This window comes from Nerophis lumbriciformis, linkage group LG33, assembly GCF_033978685.3.
Source record: "Nerophis lumbriciformis linkage group LG33, RoL_Nlum_v2.1, whole genome shotgun sequence".
NCBI classification, from domain to species: Eukaryota; Metazoa; Chordata; class Actinopteri; order Syngnathiformes; family Syngnathidae; genus Nerophis; species Nerophis lumbriciformis.
The window spans coordinates 3891970-3913988 of record NC_084580.2 but is presented as its reverse complement, the minus strand read 5'-3'; the positions used below and the strand labels follow the sequence as shown (position 1 = coordinate 3913988).

At 43.5% G+C, this 22019-nt stretch overlaps 1 protein-coding gene across 3 annotated transcripts in view; it reads left to right on the top strand.

The window, feature by feature from the left end:
- Nucleotides 1-20578, top strand: part of ikbkb (inhibitor of nuclear factor kappa B kinase subunit beta) — an 84655-nt gene extending 64077 nt beyond the window's left edge. For all 3 annotated transcript variants that reach the window (XM_061928950.1, XM_061928949.1, XM_061928948.1), the window contains 4 exons: nt 1162-1309; nt 5983-6080; nt 6992-7085; nt 19529-20578. In XM_061928950.1, coding sequence (XP_061784934.1) covers nt 1162-1309; nt 5983-6080; nt 6992-7085; nt 19529-19588 — 400 coding nt within the window. In that variant the 3' untranslated portion in view covers nt 19589-20578. The remainder of the gene's footprint in view (nt 1-1161; nt 1310-5982; nt 6081-6991; nt 7086-19528) is intronic.
- Nucleotides 20579-22019: the final 1441 nt, after the last annotated feature.

The following is a 22019-nucleotide window of genomic DNA, read 5'->3' as shown; positions in this document are numbered from 1 at the left end:
CAAAACTATTTAACCTCTAGTCTACAGGACAGGGTGTATGCCCAGACAAGAATTGTTTCACTCTATTGTGGTGCAAAAACAACTGTTAAAATGCAAAGGAGCAACATCTCTGTCAACAAGTAAACTACTGCACTAAAAATGCGTACTGAAACAAACCAACGCTGTCTTATGGGCGTGTTTACACAACAATGAATTAACAAAAAATGTGTTGTACAATGCTTACACTTATTCACTTACTCATCACAGCCAGAAGACAAGAGGAAGTCTCAAGTAATGTCAAAAACAAACATATCCATACAATCATTGTGTGTTGTCCCCTTCTTTTAAGATGTATGAGGTCATTGCATTAATCACTGCATACACAACAATGCTGAGTTTGCTTCCTAAAATGTTGTCCTTGGTGTGAACCAGCTTTTAGATCGATATTTGCTGTTGTCACACAATATCTTTTGCTGTTTTTGTTATTGTTTATAAACCAGGAAGTTGGGCAAAAGCCAAAGGATTTAAATCAGAGCCAATTGTAGTGTATTTTTATGTTTAGTTACTTTGCATAATTGACTATATTTTGTTTAAAATATTATATGAGAGAAAAGAGACTAAGGAAATAATTTAAGATTGATATGGTTACACCGCCGTCCTCAGTTTTTGGATTGTAATTGTGATCAAAATATAATCTTACAATATTAATTATCTTGAAAATTTGAAGTATCAGTATCAGTATTGGTCTGAGCAATACTGCCCCTCTAATTATTTGGTATTGAATTGATACCCAAATTTGTAGTGTTGTCCAAAACTAATGTAAAGTAGCCAAATAGCAGAAACATAAGTGTCTATTACATTTAATGAGAAGTATAGAGAGAAAAATGTTACAACAGAAAGTAACCAGATATTAACAGTTAATTAACAAGTAGATTATTAATAGTTTTGATAAAATATTACAACCAGAAATGACACACTGTTACCGCATACATCAGCATACTAAGTAGGAGCCTCGGAACCAAATAATATATTGTGTTATATATCGTTATCAAAGGAGGCTGCAATATCGATATTAGGCCATATTGCCCATCTCTAATGTCCTACAAGTCTCACCACAATAAAAAGACAAATAGAGCAACACATTTTACATGCCTTTTGTTCTTTTTTTTATTGTTATTGCAGCAAGACAGGTGTTTGTCGCCAGCGCGTGATGAAGCTTCTGCCAAAGGTGGAAGGTGTGGTGCAGAAGATGGCTGAAAGTGAACAAGTCCTGATGAATCTGCAGAAAAAACGACAGAAGGAGCTTTGGAACCTCCTGAAAGTTGCCTGTGTGAGGATGCACACGCATTTGTATTAAGGATGCACCAAAGGGAAAATTATTGGCCAAAACTGAAAATTAAGAAACCAAAGCCGAAAACCGAAACACACACCGAAATAAATTATGCCAGTTATTATTAATAGTGCATTTATGTCAATGACTGTGTACTAACCTCACTAAAATCAAGGCATTGCAATTGCACAAATCAATATTTATCTTTCAAAAAATAAATCAATCATAAAATTATGAAAAAATATTCACCACTGGCATTACAACAACATAACATTTAAATATTAATGTACAGGCAAAACACTGAATGTTGCCTAAGACGAGGTCGACTGTTCGCATAGTCATAATGGTGATGAAATAGTTTGGATTTCAGGTGATTAAACCTCATGTGGAAAAGGGTTTATATCCCCCTCTTGGGCCCTGATCTACTTAAAGGGGAACTGCACTTTTTTGGAATTTTGCCTACCGTTCAAAATCATAATGAAAGACATGACGATGGATGTTATTTTCCTTTTTTTTTTTTTTTGCATTCTAAATATTAGATGATGCAAACGTCTGCTTACAATGGAGCCTATGGGAACTGTGCAATTCCACCTATAAAGCCCTTAAAAAACATCCAAACACTTCCATTGAGGTTTTATATACATGATGTAAGTATATATGTAATGTAGTAACGCGCACGTTTATAATAACATTTAATATTTACGTATTTTGATCATTTTAAGAATACGCTGTGCATTAATTTCAAAAATGCATTGTTTGCTTTTTTTTTCTTCATCACTGATTACTGCTCACTGCAGACTTCATTAGAGTCAACAAGCATAATGAAACGTCACTTACTGTGTAAGGTCTGCTGTCATTAGGATGCCAACTGCTGGGATGTTCATATATTCCTATTTAAGTGAAGAATATCTCATAATCCTCACAAAGAAATATGGAGGGGGGATGGGAACCAAGCTTCTTTTTGTGTTGTCCTCGCCGGTTTCGGGTCCTAAATGGCTGTCAAAGTGTACCAACTTGTCGGAATACTTACTCAGACGTCTTCTGTCCAGGTGAGATGAGTGATTTATGATCCACAATAAACTTACAGAGAGCAAGGAAGTGATAAAACAGCAGACCACTGGATGATGTAAACATAGACACATAGTGATCACGGTGCTGCTATAAATAGTTTGTCTCCGTTAGCGTTTATAATAATATCATACTTGGTCAAGTCACAAATTGTAAATGAAGTATTGTTGGCGGTTTTTGAATGGTTATTTATTGGATTTTATGGACGGAATATAAGAGCTCCCATTGGCTCTGCTGTAAGTGGACTTTTATTGACTTTTATTTACAAGTTAGAATGCATAAACAAAAAATCCATCCGTCATCATGTCTTTCATTATGATTGTGAACGATAGGCAACATTCCAAAGTGCAGTTTCCCTTTAAGGTTTGCGTGTATTAAACCTGTGCAAACTTGATAGTACACGCAAAGCTGATCTACTAAACCTGTGCGCATAGGATTGCGTACATTAAGTGTGCAAAATAGTGAGCGCATTCCATTTAGTGTGTCTGTTTTCATGAATATGCAGAATATATGCTAACGATTAGAACTTCCAATTAGAACGCCCACAATAATGTGAGGAGAAGGTTCAAATATGATTATTTCGCACACGCAATTTGATCGATCAATGCTGAAACTGTGGCAACTGTTTTGCGTCTACATTTAGTACATCTAGGCTGTGCAAACTGGCAGTTGTGGAAAAGGAGGCAATCGCGCTGCAACTCAGTCTTCTGTAGGCTTATGTTGATAAGCATGAAGACCGTCATATATGGACTGTCAAAAATAAAAATATTTTCTTGTATCTGAAAACATTCTAGCGCACACTTGCAGTTAATGGCAGCATTTTCTATGAACCCGACTTCAAAGTGGAAAAAAAAGTGGGTTCTGTTGTAGATCGCACTGCAGGACTGCGTTTGAAATGCCCAGGAAAAAAAGCCCCTTGTAGGAGCATGACAACATGAATGTGCAGTAATTATTCGAGTGTTTCCATGGTGAAAGCCGCTAGTACATGCAAAAACCCCATGTAAATAAGGCGGTCTGCACCAGTTAGCAATTTTACACTCAGTCATTGGAGATCACACGCAACACACTCACGAATAGTGGATCTTAGTAGATCAGACCCGTAATGTTTCCACATTGCACGTTTTGCAAATTGCTATGCGCTGGTCTTTCTGTCCACACCGCAGGCATGTTACTTCCACTCCAGACTAGGCATGAGCTGGTGTTTTGGCGAGACATGCTTCTCATTGGAATTCATACGCCCCCTGCATCTGCATATAAATCCAAGGATTGTAATTGTGCTTCCCAGAGTATGCATCCCTTTTAAAGGAGTTGTTCATGCGCATACAGTTGTTACCCATATTTAGTTGAATATGCTACAAAGACAACATATTTGATGTTCAAACTGATAAACACGTTTTTTTGTGCAAATAATCATTAACTTTAGAATTTGATGACAGCAACACGTGACAAAGAAGTTGGGAAAGGTGGCAATAAATACTGATAAAGTTGAGGAATGCTCATCAAACACTTATTTGGAACACCCCACAGGTGAACAGGCAAATTGGGAACAGGTGGCTGTCATGATTGGGTATAAAAAAAGATTCCATGAAATGCTCAGTCCTTCACAAACAAGGATGGGGCGAGGGTCACCACTTTGTCAACAAATGCGTGAGCAAATTTTTGAACAGTTTAAGAAAAACCTTTCTCAACCAGCTATTGCAAGGAATTCAGGGATTTCACCATCTACGGTCCGTAATATCATCAAAGGGTTCAGAGAATCTGGAGAAATCACTGCGCGTAAGCAGCTAAGCCTGTGACCTTCGATCCTTCAGGCTGTACTGCATCAACAAGCGACATCAGTGTGTAAAAGATATCACCACATGGGCTCAGGAACACTTCAGAAACCCACTGTCAGAAACTACAGTTGGTCGCTACATCTGTAAGTGCAAGTTAAAACTCTCCTATGCAAGGCGAAAACCCAGAAACGCCGTCGGCTTTGCTGGGCCTGAGCTCATCTAAGATGGACTGATACAAAGTGGAAAAGTGTTCTGGGGTCTGACGAGTCAACATTTCAAATTGTTTTTGGAAACTGTGGACGTCGTGTCCTCCAGACCAAAGAGGAAAAGAACCATCCGGATTGTTATAGGCGCAAAGTTGAAAAGCCAGCATCTGTGATGGTATGGGGGTGTATTAGTGCCCAAGACATGGGTAACTTACACATCTGTGAAGGCGCCATTAATGCTGAAAGGTACATACAGGTTTTGGAGCAACATCCAAGCAACGTTACCATGGACGCCCCTGCTTATTTCAGCAAGACAATGCCAAGCTACATGTTACATCAACGTGGCTTCATAGTAATAGAGTGCGGGCATTAGACTGGCCTGCCTATAGTCCAGACCTGTCTTGCATTGAAAATGTGTGGCACATTATGAAGCCTAAAATACCGCAACGTAGACCCACGGACTGTTGAACATCATCAGTGACCTCTAGGATTCATGGGGCGTTTCGGGTCTCTCAACTGGTCATATGCCCTCCTCTAAGCAACCCAACTGGGGGTGATCAAATCCCCCGTCCAGACGGCTAGCTAGCTACCATGACTCCAAGGATCTCCTCTTTGGAGCCACAACCATCTCGAGGCCCTTTCCGCCGCTTTGGTGCACTGCGGATGGCCCTCCTCTTTCTCTCTCCATCGATACCCAAACTTCTGAAGGCTCTGACCAAGGAACGAGCTGCAAATCCTCTGCATCCAACCTCCACAGGGAAACGCCTTGCTCTCCAACCGCCGCTGACCAGTCCTGCATACTTGGAGAGCTTCCTCTCAAAGCCTTCTTCCAGGCGATCTTCCCACGGGACTGTCAGTTCCAGCAACACAGCTTGTTTGGTGGACTCAGACACAAGGACAATGTCTGGTCGCAGGGTGGTGACTGCGATATGGCTGGGGAACTTTAGCTGGTTTCCAAGTTCCACCAACAACTGCCAGTCTCTTGCAGACGTCAGGATGCCTGCTGATGTTCTTCTGGCAGGAGTTGGCGTGTCCCCAGCTGACAAAGGCGATGGTTTTCTTGCAGGGGTGGAACTGTTTTGCCCATGCCAGTCCTGCGCTAATGGCCTTCAGGACTTGGTCATGCCTCCACCTGTACCTTCCATCTCCAAGTGCCTTTGTACAGCAACTAAGGATGTGTTCCAGGGTGCTCCAAGCAAGGAAACCTGGAACACATCCTCAGTTGCTATACATCTATATTTTATTATAGTAATTATAATATTATATTATAATATATTATTATATTTTATTATAGTCATTTAAAACAGTATATGTGTCTCTTACGAGAAACAATGAAATGTATGATTTATTGGATTGTCTTTTTTTCTCTGGGAAACCGAAAGCACTCCCAGCATGCCTTTAACATCTTCATATGAAACCATAACCTAGTTAGTCATGCATTTACCTTAAAACCTGAAACCGGACCATGCATACATTGCCACAACATCAGTTTCGGTATTGTTGTTATCGTGATAAGTCTATCGGATGAAGATTTTCAGTGGACAAGAATTTGGTGCATTCTTAGTTTGTATTCATTCTATCTTAAAAAAAAATGCTAGTAATTGAATACATTTACTTCCTGTAGAGTAAAGTTCGAAGCCCCGTAAGTGGCAGTCCTGATGGCTCTCAAACGCCCTCTTCAGTGCCACCCTTGATGACCCCCCAACAAAGTTCACAGCAATTGTGAGTACACACACCTTTACACTCAGCCTGCCTATGTATACAGTAGCACACCACATCACAACATTCATCACCACACCACCATGTGCTAGATGTAGTGCAGGGGTCGGCAACCCACGGCTCTTTAGCGCCGCCCTTGTGGCTCTCTGGAGCTTTTTAAAAAATGTATGAAAAATGGAAAAAGATGAGGGGAAAAAAATATTTTTTGTTTTAATATGGTTTATGTAGGAGGACAAACATGACACAAGCCTCCCTAATTGTTACAAAGCACACTGTTTATATTAAACATGCTTCACTGATTCGAGTATTTGGCGAGCGCCGTTTTGTCCTACTAATTTTGGTGGTCCTTGAACTCACCGTAGTTTGTTTACATGTATAACTTTCTCGGACTTTCTAGGACGTGTTTTATGCCACTTCTTTTTCTGTCTCATTTTGTCCACCAAACTTTTAACGTTGTGCATGAAAGGTGATGTTATTGACTTGTGTGGAGTGCTAATCAGACATATTTGGTCACTGCATGACTGCAAGCTAATCGATGCTAACATGCTATTTAGGCTAGCTATATGTACATATTGCATCATTATGCCTCATTTGTAGCTATATTTGAGGTCATTTAGTTTCCTTTAAGTCCTCTAAATTCAATTTATATCTCATGACACACTATCTGTATGTAATATGGCTTTTAATTTTTTGCGGCTCCAGAGAGATTTGTTTTTGTATTTTTGGTCCAATATGGCTCTTTCAACATTTTGGGTTGCCGACCCCTGATCTAGTGGATGACCCCGATGCAAGCAGACTGTTACGATCATGCGCAGTTATTCAGATCATATTACAATTGGTCCCATGCACCCACACAATAATAAGGCGAAACAACCTTTTTGCGTAAACACATTTTGCCTTTTTTTACGCGACAGGGACGAGTCTCTGGTGGAGGAGAACAAGAACTTTGAAAGTCGACTGCAGAGTTTGCTCCATGACACCATTCAGGAGTCGGAGAGCAGCATGGAGGTAAGATGGTTGTATTTTTCCAATAAAGTTAAAATGAACATGTCAATTCACAACTTAATTCATTTAAAGGGGAAATGCACTTTTCTTTAAAATTATGCCCATCATTCACAATCCTTATGTAAAACAAGCAAACATAGGTTTTTCTTTTTTAATGCATTTTAAATAGTACCGTATTTTCTGCACTATAAGGCGCACTGGATTATAAGGCGCACCTTCAATGAATGGCCTATTTTAAAACTTTGTTCATATATAAGGCGCACCGCATTATAAGGCGCACCGCATTACAAGGCGCATAGAATAGACGCTACATTAGAGGCTGGGGTTACGTTATGCATCCCATAGTTGCAAGACCTGTTGTGGCTCAATATTGGTCCATATATAAGGCGCACCAGATTATAAGGCGCACTGTCAGCTTTTGAGAAAATTTGAGGTTTTTAGGTGCTCCTTATAGTGCGGAAAATTCGGTAAATAAATGCTGACAAAAGTCCGCTTACAATGGAGCCTATCGGAGTCACTCTATTCTCCCTATAAAGCACTTGAAAAATTATACATACACCTCCTTCAATGTTTTATTTACCGTATTTTTTGCACTATAAGGCGCACCTAAAAACCACCAATTTTCTTAAAAGCTGACAGTGCGCCTTATAATCCGGTGCGCCTTATGTATGGACCAATATTGAGCCACAACAGGTCTCGCAACCCCAGCCTCTACTGTAGCGCCTATTCTATGCGCCTTATAATGCGGTGCACCTTATATATGAACTAAGTTTTAAAATAGGCCATTCGTTGAAGGTGCGCCTTATAATCCTGTGCGCCTTTTAGTGCGGAAAATACGGTACATGCTGTAAGTACATATGCAATGTAGTAACAGGCACAGTCATAATAACTTGTCATATTTACATATTTTGCTAATTTTAAGCATACAGCGGCACATTAATTAAAAAAAAACCATCACAACGTTCGCTTTTTCCTTCAACAACATCACTGATTACAACTCACTGCAAACTTTTTGAGAGTCAACAAATATAATTCAATCAATCAATAATTTAATTCAATCATTTGTATAGCCCTTAATCACAGGTGCCTCGAAGTGCTGCACAAACCATTTTCATTAATTTCATTTAATTAAGACACATATGAAGGTTAATTTGTGTCTTTGTTACGAAAGCTTTTTTTGACACTGAATTTATGTAACTGAATGTTTTGCATTTTAATTTTGTGAACTAATTTTTTTACATCAAGTTTGATTAAAAAAAAAAAAAAATGTAATTCTAATAAAAATTCAGTGTAAAAAAATTCAGTGCTGAACAATTTAAATTTACAGACTCACTTCCTGTCCCTACCGCTTGTCCCTTTTGGGGTCACTTCTGGTAAATTAGGACTGCAGCAATCTGTCTCAGAACCAGCCAATGAGGTGTCAAGTTTGAAGTCACGTGACACGAGTCTTGCAAAACAGCATAAAAAGGCAGTTAACTGGGCCAACATAATTAAAATTTCCAATGCGGTCCGCTGGATATTTTTCAACTATAATAATGATTCCAATGGTTAGAATCTGCACTGGGCTTCACGGTGGCAGAGGGGTTAGTGCATCTGCCTCACAATACGAAGGTCCTGAGTAGTCTTGGGTTCAATCCCAGGCTCGGGATCTTTCTGTGTGGAGTTTGCATGTTCTCCCCGTGACTGCGTGGGTTCCCTCCGGGTACTCCGGCTTCCTCCCACTTCCAAAGAAATGCACCTGGGGATAAGTTGATTGGCAACACTAAATTGGCCCTAGTGTGTGGATGTGAGTATGAATGTTGTCTGTCTGTCTGTGTTGGCCCTGCGATGAGGTGGCGACTTGTCCAGGGTGTACCCCGCCTTCCGCCCGATTGTAGCTGAGATAGGCTCCAGCACCCCCCGCGACCCCAAAGGGAATAAGCGGTAGAAAATGGATGGATGGATGGAGAATCTGCACTTTTGAGTGACATACAAAGCTTTGCTTCATGCAGAACAGCCAGTGGGGCTTGTTTACGGAGCAGCGTGTGTCAGACAGGGGCAGATTTTTACAACAAAGTTCTGCAGAACAGTGATTTTGTATCGAATATGTGTTTTTTAACCTTTGCGTTTATGTTTCGCTGTGTTTGTTATATCATTGTTGCCCTTGCTCGATTATAAAAGATGTCGATCAAGGAGGTACCGGTAGTCTGGGAATCAACGTTTATATATTTTAAATAATTAATGTTTTATTGTTTGTAGTTAGTATTGTAAATCCCACATTCTATATTGTATGTACATTCTGCCTGTCGTATAGTTCAGGAAAAACAACTAAAGTTAACTCCGTGTTTGAGATGGTCTGTTAAGACAGTGGAACTACCGTATTTTTCGGAGTATAAGTCGCTCCGGAATATAAGTCGCACCGGCCGAAAATGCATAATAAAGAAGGAAAAAAACATATATAAGTCACACTGGAGTATAAGTCGCATTTTTTGAGGAAATTTATTTGATAAAACCCAACACCAAGAATAGACATTTGAAAGGCAATTTAAAATAAACAAAGAATACTGAACAACAGGCTGAATAAGTGTACGTTATATGAGGCATAAATAACCAACTGAGAACGTGCCTGGTATGTTAACGTAACATATTATGGTAAGAGTCATTCAAATAACTATAACATATAGAACATGCTATACGTTTACCAAACAATCTGTCACTCCTAATCGCTAAATCCCATGAAATCTTATACGTCTAGTCTCTTACGTGAATGAGCTAAATAATATTATTTGATATTTTACGGTAATGTGTTAATAATTTCACACATAAGTCGCTCCTGAGTATAAGTCGCACCCCCGGCCAAACTATGAAAAAACTGCGACTTATAGTCCGAAAAATACGGTAGTTAACTACATTACCTTCCAACTTATTGTGCAGCTCTGGATTATTGTTATTTAAATGTTTACCTAAATTTGATGCGCAGGAGGTCTGGACACCTTTGGTGAGGCATGTTTTAAAGCACTGCTTACAGCGTGGCACTTCTGTGTTTAAAGCGTCACTTTGATCGATAGTTTTGAAGCCCAAATACCTCAATTTTGCGCTTCACACATCCTCTTTATCAACCAGTAGAGTTGCCTTTATTTTCCAGTTTTCCTTTCCTCGCTGTTCCTGCCTGTGTACTCTCAGTGCGTGTACGCTGTCACAATCGTCACAAAGGCAGTATAATACTGTTTTCAAATCATTGGTACCACCGTACTTTATTAGTACCGGTATACTGTACGACCCTATTTCCTATACACATGATCTAGAAATGAGAATCGCTCCCCGCCCCCCCAGCTGCAGTAAAAAACAATTGGCGCCTACAGCTATAGGCAACCTCTACACGTAGACAGACACGTGGCAGTAGCTACACGTAAAGCAGTCCTGGGCAAAATACGGCCCAGGGGTCACATTTTCAATCCGGCCCGCCGGATGTTCTGTATAATTTTTTTTTACCTTTAACATCAAAACTGTAGCCGCCATTATGATGTGCAGTGCTGTTTTTAAATGACCGTAAGTCTTGAACTATAGAAAGTATTTCAATGGGTGAAATCTGCGCTTTTGGGTGTTATACAAGTTATTACGGTACTCTACGTCACAGCAGCTCAGATGAGGAACAAAACAGATTGGGCGGGGTTTGTTTTCAGAGCAGCCAGCCCCAAACGCGTGTGTCAGAAACAGACGCGGAAGCAGATTTTTACAACAAAGTTCTTTATAAAAGTGATAATAAATCATATTGTAGGTGTTTATTACACTTTGCATTCATATCTTGCTGTTTTTTAAATGTTTGTTGTGTTTGGCTTGATTGTAAAATATGTCCATGGAGGAGCTGGTCTGAGAAGTAAAAGAGGAGCAATGTTCATATGTTGTTAATATTCAGTGTTTTATTGTTCATAGTTAATATTTTAAATCACATTTTCTTTATTTTAATGTACATTGTGGGTGTCCCGTTCAGTAAAAAACTGTAAAATTCCATTCCTTTTTTGGAGGTGGTCTGTCATAACTTTTTTAGAACTCTATCGGACATTGTGACTTTTGGTATTAGTGTTCCTGAAAAAAAGGGACTCAAACACACATATTGTACAGCAGATTTTTACAGCTAAATGTGTATATATCATTGTGAAGACGTCTCTGTCTCGGGTTCTTCTGGGACCACAGGAAAGGGCACAACACTTTGGGTCGGCGTTTTACAATTCTTTTAATTCAATTCTCACACAAGTCTCTGTCGGCTTTTCAGCTCTCCTCCTCCTCACAATGTCTCTCTTTTCGGCTTTTCAGCACTCTTCCGTGGCTTTTCAGCTGCTTTCCAGGTCCCCTCTCCTCTCATGGTCTCCGACGCCGCTTAATAAAAGGAACAGGTGATTAGATAACTCGTTCCAGCTGAGTCATCCACTCACCTGTCTGCTGCTTCATGGCCGGCCTCCGCACACACCCCGCCCGCAGGGAACGCGTGAACCACGCCCCTCTCCACATGCCTCCACCGCCAGATTTGAGGCCGGGCAGCCGTCCGGCCGCGCTCACTCCCCCCCACCCCCTATAGCGGGCCGAGAGAGAAAATCGGCCACGGCCATCTGCGCCCCCGGCCTGTGGACCACCCAGAAGTTATAGGGCTGTAATGCCAGATACCACCGGGTGATCCGTGCGTTGGCGTCCTTCATGCGATGGAGCCACTGGAGAGGCTTGTGGTCTGAGCAGAGACTGAAGGCACGCCCCAACAGGTAGTAGCGGAGGGCCCCGACCGCCCACCGGATGGCAAGGCACTCCCTCTCCACCGGGCTGTACCTTGCCTCCCGGTCTGAGAGTTTCCGGCTGATATACAGCACGGGGCGGTCGACGTCCTCCACCCGCTGAGACAGCACCGCCCCCAGTCCCCGGCCCGACGCGTCCGCCTGCAGACAGAAAGGGATGTCAAAATTAGGCATGTGCAGCACCGGCTCCTCGCAGAGTGCTGTTTTTACCTTCTCAAACCCCCGCTGGCACTGCTCCGTCCACTGGACCAGTTCTGGAGCACCCTTTCGGGTGAGGTCAGTCAGTGGGCCGGTTAAGTCCGCGAACCGGGGAATGAACCGCCGGTAATAGCCCGCCAGTCCCAAAAACTGCCTCACCTCTTTTTTCGTCTTGGGGGGTGGACAGGCCGCGATTGCCGCTGCTTTGTCTACCTGCGGCCGCACCTGTCCCCCTCCCAAGTGGTACCCCAGATACTGTACCTCCCTCCGGCCAACCGCGCACTTCGCCGGGTTGGCGGTGAGCCCTGCCCGCCTCAGGGACTCGAGCACCGCCCCCACTCGCCGCATGTGTTGTTCCCAGCTGCTACTCTGGATGATGACATCATCCAGGTAGGCAGCCGCGTATGCAGCGTGGGGGCGCAGCACTCGATCCATGAGACGCTGGAACGTGGCGGGCGCACCAAACAAGCCAAACGGAAGTGTCACAAATTGGTACAAACCGTCCGGAGTGCAAAAGGCCGTTTTTTCTCGGGACTCTGGTGACAAGGGAATCTGCCAGTAGCCCTTGGTCAAATCCAGTGTCGTGAAAAATTGAGCAGTGCCTAGCCGATCCAGGAGCTCGTCGACCCGAGGCATTGGGTACGCGTCAAACCGTGATTGTTCATTCACCCTGCGGTAATCCACACAGAACCGCACAGTCCCATCCTTCTTCCCAACCAGAACAATGGGACTGCACCACGCGCTGTGGGATTCTTCTATCACCCCCAACTCAAGCATAGTTTTTAATTCCTCCCGAACTACTTTGCGTTTGTGTTCGGGAAGTCGATATGGCCGAGACCGCACCGTAACCCCCGGGCTGGTCTCAATATGGTGTCGGATGAGATCCGTGCGACCGGGCCGCGAGGAGAACACATCAGAGAAGCGCCGCTGTAACTCAGCCACATCCGCCCTCTGCGCTGATGTGAGCTGGTCGTCACAGGACAGCCGGGGGGCCGGGCCAGAGCGCGGGACCTCTGGCCCCAACTCCTCCTCCTCCCCCACTACTGTCACCATGGAAACAGGCTCCGCCTCTTTCCATGCCTTCAGCAGGTTCAAATGATAGATCTGAGTGTCTCCGCCTCGGTCCGAGCGCCGAACCTCATAATCGACATCACCCACTTGCCGTGCGACCTCAAAGGGTCCCTGCCACTTTGCAAGTAATTTGGAGTTTGAGGTTGGAAGCAATACAAGTACTTTTTCTCCCGGTGTGAATTTGCGTAGTTGGGTCCCCCTGTTATACGTGCACCGCTGACGTTCTTGGGCACGGAGCAAATTCTCACGTGACAAGTGCCCCACCTTGTGGAGTTTTGCTCGCATGTCCATGACGTATTGAATTTCATTCTTGCTGGAGCTTGGACCCTCCTCCCAGCTTTCTTTAATGACGTCCAGCACTCCGCGAGGCCTCCGGCCGTACAACAACTCAAAAGGTGCAAAACCAACAGAGGCCTGGGGTACCTCCCGCATCGCAAACATTAGGGGGTCCAACCATTTATCCCAATTCTGTTTGTCCTCGTGCATAAACTTACGGATCATGGTTTTCAGCGTTTTATTTAATCTCTCCACCAGCCCATCCGTTTGCGGATGGTATACACTGGTGCGGATCGCTTTAATTCCCAGTAACCCGTAGAGTTCCTTTATCGTGCGCGACATAAAGGACGTGCCTTGGTCAGTCAGAATCTCTTTCGGGATTCCAACTCGGGAGATGACCTGAAACAGCGCTTGCGCAACACTCTTGGCAGAGATGGAGCGCAAAGGTACTGCTTCGGGATAACGCGTTGCATAATCCACCAGGACTAACACAAAGCGGTATCCCCGTGTGCTCGGGTGGAATGGTCCGATGAGGTCCATCCCAATTCTTTCGAACGGGACCTCCATAAGCGGTAATGGGCGCAAGGGCGCCTTTGGGGTGGCCGCTGGGTTCACCAGCTGGCAGTCCGGACAGGCAGCGCACCAACGGCGCATGTCTGCCCTGAGGCCTGGCCAATAGAATCGGACCATTACCCGATTAAGTGTTTTATCATACCCTAAGTGGCCAGACATGGGATTAAAATGCGCCGCCTGGAAAACCATTTCCCGGCAGTGTTTTGGCACCAACAACTGGGTGTGTTCCTCCCCGGTTTGAGTGTCACGGCCCACTCTGTATAATCTATCCCTAATAATTGAAAAATGGGGGAATACCCGCGCTTTCCCCGGGCGCACCAGCTGACCGTCAATATAATCCACCTGGTCCCAGGCCTCGCGCAAGGTTTCATCACGGGACTGCTCGAGGGGAAAGTCCTCAGTAGGTTGCCACCGGGGGACCGGGGGGGCCTCCCGCGAAGCCCCCACCGGTTCCCGCTCGGCAGCCCCGGATGAAGCTGCGTCGCCGCTGAGAACCACGTGGATACTCCCCTCGCCTACTGTCCGTGAACGCAACCCCACACATTGTGTCACCAAATGGTTAAATCCCGGCCAATTCGTCCCTAGAATTACGGGGTGCGTAAGTTGCGCGCTTACGGCAACCTTAACTTTATGCTTTTGTTCCTTATATATAATTTCCACTGGCACCATAGGGTACTCGTGCACATCCCCATGAATACACCTAATTTTCACCAGTGTCGCCTGCCTCAACGCCCCGGGCCAAACCAGGTTTTGGTGGATCATGGACTGTTTTCAGCCCGAATCCACCATCGCCCGATATGTACCCCCTTGTACCCTTACCGGGACACAGTACGTCTCCCCCCGATGGTGGGCGGGTGCTGGAGGCCCGACAACCCGCAACACCTGCCCCACCTCCATTAGAGAGCACTCCCGGCGCACGTGCCCGGGCCGTCCGCACCTCCAGCACACCGGCCCTGGGGTTTGAGGTGCCATCTGCGAGGGAAGCCCTCTCCCCGCAGCGTCGGTACCCTGCAATGCACAAATCATAGACATTTTATGACCCCGTGTTCCCCCCCTTTGTCGTCTGTCTCTGGGTGTGTGTGTGTGCGTGTTCTTTTTTTATGTCCGTGTGGTGAACCTGTTCGCTGGCTCCGGGTGGCTCAGGCTGGCTTGGTTGCCACTGCGGAGACTCTCCCTCCACCCCCCCCCAGAGCGGGGCGAGTCGTCGGCGGGGTGCTGGGGTGGGTCCCTTGGCCGTTTTGGTTGTTGTCTCCCGCTGTACTGCCAGGTGTTCCTCCGCCAGTTTCACCGCAGCTTTGACGTCCGGGGGGCTGTGGTACCGTACCCACGCGGAGGTCCTGGCCGGGATTGCCTCCACGAATCGCTCCAGGATGATGGCCTCCAGCATTTTTGGGTCCAGTCCATTTGGCCCAACATCATGGCCCGGAACGTCCGGCGATGGTCTTCGGGGCTGCTGCCGACCCGATCTAGTATGGCACAGCGCAAGTTTGTATACTGCATGCGGGCGGACGCCGGGAGACTCACCGCCGCCCGCTGCGCCTCCCCCACCAGGAGCGGCAGCAGCTTCGCGCCCCATTTTTCCTCTGGCCACCTGCACGATGTCGCCGTGGCCTCAAAGACATCGAGGAATGTCTGGGGGTCCTCCCCCTCCACCATGCGTTTCATGGCGGACATTCCTCCCGCCGCCTCTGCTCTGTCCATTAATGCCTGCAGCACCTGTGTCTGCTGCCGGCTTGCCGTTGACACCTCGGCCAGCACTTGGCCCAGCGCCTCCAGCGGGGATGTTGTCGACATTTTCTGTGGTCCGTCTTGTTGGGCGCCACTGTGAAGACGTCTCTGTCTCGGGTTCTTCTGGGACCACAGGAAAGGGCACAACACTTTGGGTCGGCGTTTTACAATTCTTTTAATTCAATTCTCACACAAGTCTCTGTCGGCTTTTCAGCTCTCCTCCTCCTCACAATGTCTCTCTTTTCGGCTTTTCAGCACTCTTCCGTGGCTTTTCAGCTGCTTTCCAGGTCCCCTCTCCTCTCATGGTCTCCGACGCCGCTTAATAAAGGAACAGGTGATTAGATAACTCGTTCCAGCTGAGTCATCCACTCACCTGTCTGCTGCTTCATGGCCGGCCTCCGCACACACCCCGCCCGCAGGGAACGCGCGAACCACGCCCCTCTCCACAATCATGTATACACACATACACATCGGCCCCCCCAGACACATTTTTTTCTCTCAATGTGGCCCTCGAGTCAAAATATTTGCCCGGTACTGACGTAAAGGATCATAAGTAGTCAGCATCCAGCTGCTTTATCTACCTTTGCCTCTGCTTTAAAAAAGTTGGTGGCTCAACTCAACAGTGTGAAACCCATTTCACTCGCAGTCATGTTTACTGTTAACCTACCAGTGGGGATGGGTACAAAAATGTGGTTGCGTAATGTTGGTAATCGACATAAAAGGTAGTAAGTAAGTAACAAAACAGTGCTTAATTTTAGTGCTAAATAAAAGCAGACTGTTGTATGTTTTGCGACTATTGTCTTGTAAGTCATGTAATGTCCTGACAAAAGTACAACACAATTTTAAACTTTATCGCTAAACCCAAACATGCCAACAGCAATGCTCAGTTCCAACAACCAACACACATTTCGTCGTGGCGCTCTTCACAAAGCCACAACAACATTTCCTCATGCAACAATCATGCACATATTACTGCAATTTGTTTTAATTCATATTGTGGAATGTATTTCTTCGTTATCATCTTACAATAGTACCTTAATTTATGAGCTCAATTGGTTCCATGACAGAGCAAAACACTCGTCTCTCAAATCAGCGCCCAAGTATTGTTTGAAAAACAATACAATAGAACAGGGATTCTCAATCTGTGGTACAAGTAAAAAGTACAACTAAAGTTAAAGTACCACTGATAGTCACACACACACACTAGGTGGGGTGAAATTACTATCTGCATTTGACCCATCCCCTTGTTCCACCCCCCTGGGAGGTGAGGGGAGCAGTGAGCAGCAGCAGTGGCCGTGCTCGGGAATCATTTTGGTGATTTAACCCCCAATTCCAACCCTTGATGCTGAGTGCCAAGCAGGGAGGTAATGGGTCCCATTTTTATAGTCTTTGGTATGACTCGGCCGGGGTTTGAACTCACGACCTACCGATCTCAGGGCGAACACTCTAACCACAAGGCCGCTGAGCAGGTTTTTTGTACCACTCGTGGGACGCGAGCTCCATCTAGTGGTACGCCAAAGAATCACTCAAAATCACCGGCTAGCTTATGTTACCATTCGTGGTTTAACAGAACACATTTGTTTGACAATTGTCTATATTTTTCACAATTACAAAGTTTATGTCATAGAAAAAATTTACCGGCTGGAATCTTTCACGTGTGCTAGTACAAAAGCAGTCCAAGAGAAGCAATCAACACTTTGCAGTCGTGTTGTTGTTATGATAGAATATGCATTCAGTGACCGCTAATGCTAGCTAGCCAAATGGCTATTATTAGCTAACAACACCTAAAGCTAATGTGCGTGCATGTCTCACATAAGCACAAGAAGCCGTAGGAGGGCAGGCAATATTGTGTAGAATACATCGGAAAGTTAGCGCTCTCTAGGCATCTGTGTAAATGTTGCAAACGGCCCTTTTGATTACATTTTCAAACACAGTGTTACTGTTTGAACTGTGTGTAATTATACAGTGGCCAACAATATTAAATACTCTTGTTAAATAAAATCTCTTCTTTGTTTTTTTACAAATACTTAGGCCTACTAAGCTACTGTATTTTAATGTTGGTCATTATGGTGGTAATTGGAGGGCCAAGTGTTTTCTGAGGTGGTACTTGGTGGAAAACAAATTTAGAACCACTGGTATAGTAGTTGTATTCAATAATGTAATCATAACATATAGCATTTATACTCAGGGTAGGGGACTTCTGCAGGTGTCGTCTGCGGGCTGCTTCACCGTCATTGTACCAATAAGAATGTTTACGTTGTTTATAATAGGAAGTAATATTGTTGTTTATGTGGCGGACAAAAGTCTTTGATTAGCGGAGGTCAGAGTTGACAGCAAGCCAAGTAATGCTCGATCGTCCAGTCTGTAGAGTCGTGAGACAAAAGGAACTTAAACACGTTTGGCACACCCTCGGCCGCGTCCCTATATTTTCATGGATAAATGGCCGCCGTTTGGATGTTTGGCTTCTTTGGCTGCATGGCGCAGAGGTTGGCTCCTGCTTCGTGAGATATGTTCTTCAAGGGGAACTGCACTTTTTTGGGCTTCACGGTGGCAGAGGGGTTAGTGCATCTGCCTCACAATACGAAGGTCCTGAGTAGTCTTGGGTTCAATCCCGGGCTCGGGATCTTTCTGTGTGGAGTTTGCATGTTCTCCCCGTGACTGCGTGGGTTCCCTCCGGGTACTCCGGCTTCCTCCCTCCTCCAAAGACATGCACCTGGGGATAAGTTGATTGGCAACACTAAATTGCCAATCAACTTATCTGTCACTCCTAATCGCTAAATCCCATACGTCTAGTCTCTTACGTGAATGAGCTAAATAATATTATTTGATATTTTACACTAATGTGTTAATAATTTCACACATAAGTTGCTCCTGAGTATAAGTCGCACAAACTATGAAAAAAACTGCGACTTATAGTGCGAAAAATACGGTACAAATGCATAAAAAATGTGTTTTCTTTTGTATTATTTTTTAATGAAATAAGTAACATTTATGACAACCTTTTTCTGAAACACAATATAGAATGTGAGATATAACAGGATAATGCATACATTTATCGTTTGTTTTCAAAACGCTTACAAAAAAGTGGTACCCCATTTTTATGACTTGACATTTTGTAAATTCCTAGTGCTAACACTAATGGAGTATTGGTGCGTGCAAAACAGCAGCAGGTGGCTGTGGCCTGCGGGCCGGTTCTAATACTAATCAAATATCACCCCGAGGCTGTTTGAAACTTGCTCAAAGCTACATTTTTTTTCCAAAAAAAAAATATAACAAGAAACCTATCGACTGGCTACCATTAACGGTTTAACACAGAGGTCTTCAATAGAAGTACAGCAGGGGGCCGGGAAATTGTTGGTAGATTTAAAAAAAAAAAAATGTTTTTTTTAATATATCTCCCGGCAATTTTTCCCACAAATGTCTTTAAATACTTGAGCCAACACAATGTCATGCATTAAATGTGTTTTCATTATTGCTTCTGTTATGTTATGTTATTTTCATTTATTATGCGCCCATGCTGCTGTGTTGTATAAATGAAATGGCCTAATAAATGACCATGTGGTTAAAGAAAGCTACATTTTCCTTTTCACTTCCCAGATCATTATTAAAGTTTTCAAATTCCAGAAATAACAGCCTCTTTCCAATCATCGCCTGCTTCCAAATAACCCTGACAATAATAATAATAATAATAATAATAATAATAATAATATATAATATAATATACAATATTATATATAATAATATATATGTATATATAATAATATATATAATAATAATAATAATAATAATATATAATAATAATAATAACTAATGTCCTGTTGTGTGTTTGTGTGGCAGATGTTGAGGGAGTGGAAGTGGCTCAATGGAAGCCAAAGTCTCTCCAGCGACCTCTCCTAGACTGTGACGTCATCTGCTGCCATCTAGTGGCTTGAGAGCCAACTACACACTTGTGTTCAACAGAAGGGAACAACAGTGCTTTCAAATATTCCCTGTCTGAAAGGCATGTCTGCAAATCAAAATATTCCATATATTTTTTATGTGTAATGCATTTCTTTGTTGTTTTTTTATAGTGTATATATATATATATATATATATATATATATATATATATACGATTGTAGCTGAGATAGGCTCCAGCGCCCCCCGCGACCCCAAAGGGAATAAGCGGTAGAAAATGGATGGATATATATATATATATATCTCAAAGGTGCCGACAGTCCACACAATCTAAAGGTTATACTATTTTTTTTTTTTTAATTCTATTTCACAACATTGATGATGGATTGACTTCAAAGCACAATCCGTTATTGCTCCAAAGTAATCTGTCCCAGTGTCAAACCATGAACATTAACATCAAACTATTTTTAATTGCAAAAGCTCTTTTTTAGCTCGCATTTTGACATTCCGACTTGTCATTAAGTGTACAGTGTAAAAAGAAGTTGGCCACTAGGGCCAATGTGGTGTTGCCAATGAGGCTTTCCACAGGTGCATGTCTTTGTGGGTGGGAGGAACCCCCACAGTCACAAGGAGAACATGCACACTCCACACAGAAAAGACCCCGAATCAAACTCAGGACCTTCTCACTGCGATGTACGAACGCTACCCACTGCACCACCGTGCTGCCGACTGCTAATGCTCAAATGTAAATACTTTATAACACATGAATTTGATGCGGTGTCATAATGGCAGTTCGGTTTGTGTGACTTTAAAGGCTTTAGTTAATGAATAAATAAACTTCTCAGGGAAAATGTTTGTCTATTTTAAGATTTACTTCATGTGTTACCATTTTATTATATCTTCTCAAGGGACAGTACAATCAAAATACACTTAAAAGTGATACATGTACTGTTTGGAAATAAGTATAAAGTTTATTTCTTCTGAAAATGACTTGACTCACTGTTTATTGAACCGCCGCCCGCCCAGCACTCATGCAGCCTCACACTATGACGTTACCACCACCATACTTTACTTTAGGATGTTCTTGTATTTCTACCCTTTTTGAGACACCAACAAGGAAAAATACCTTCCATATGAGGTGAACAAGTTAGGACATAAACCATGGTCCCAATACAGAAAACCATTGCATCTAATAGAGAATGTCTCATTTGCGCACCTGGTGGTGAAATCTATCAAAATGAGGATGGTCCCAAAAAGGAGCAATTTTTAAAATTGACTGTGTGTCGGTTTTAAAAGTGCTCCCCCTCTGGTCAACATATGAAATAACAAGTGTGTGTAAGAAATTGAAATGCGCCCCCTTTGGCCAAAAGTAATGTAAAAAAATAAATATGTATATAGGGACATACTGTAATAACTTGTAGTTAATAATGAAGATTAAAAAACAATTGCAAACAAAAATAAAAAAAAAAGCAAATTAACTAAAAGCAGTCTTTTTCTCACAATGTGTCGACTTTTTTCTAATAACTATTTCTCATATTCTGTTTCTGTAATATTGCAATGTTTTCTCGTAAATTTATCACTTTTTAATGCAAAATGGTGACATTTGTCAAAAACTTCTGACTTTTATCACAATATTGCCAATTTTTTGTTGTTCTTGTGACATTTGTTGAGTAAAATTATGACTTTTGTCATAATTTTGCCAAGTAAAATTCCGATTGGTGTTATAATATTGTAACAAACGCACCCAAGTTCTCCGGGTGTCTCTGCCACTACGCAATTAAGGATCGAGTCACGGGTGGGACCAGCTGATATTCATCTGGGAATGATTAATATAGTAAATAAACACAAGACATGTATAACTATTAGCCACAAGACGATCAGGCTCGTATTTAATATGCCACAAATTAATCCCGCATTACAAACACCTCCCCCCTCCCGTCCATACAACCCGCCAATACAAACCACACACCCGCACAAAACACTCAATCCCACAGCCCAAAGTACCTTTCACCTTTCCAAAGTTCATACAGCACATATATTTCCCCAAAGTCCCCAAAGTTACGTACGTGCCATGCACATAGAGGCATGCACGTACGGGCAAGCGATCAAATGTTTGGAAGCCGCAGCTGCGTACTCACGGCACCGCGTCTGCGCATCCAACTCAAAGTCCATCCATCCATCCATTTTCTACCGCTTATTCCCTTTGGGGTCGCGGGGGGCGCTGGAGCCTATCTCAGCTACAATCGAGCGGAAGGCGGGGTACACCCTGGACAAGTCGCCACCTCATCGCAGGGCCAACACAGATAGACAGACAACATTCACACTCACATCCACACACTAGGGCCAATTTAGTGTTGCCAATCAACTTATCCCCAGGTGCATGTCTTTGGACACATGTACATTAAAAATATAAATGCAACTAGAACAACAT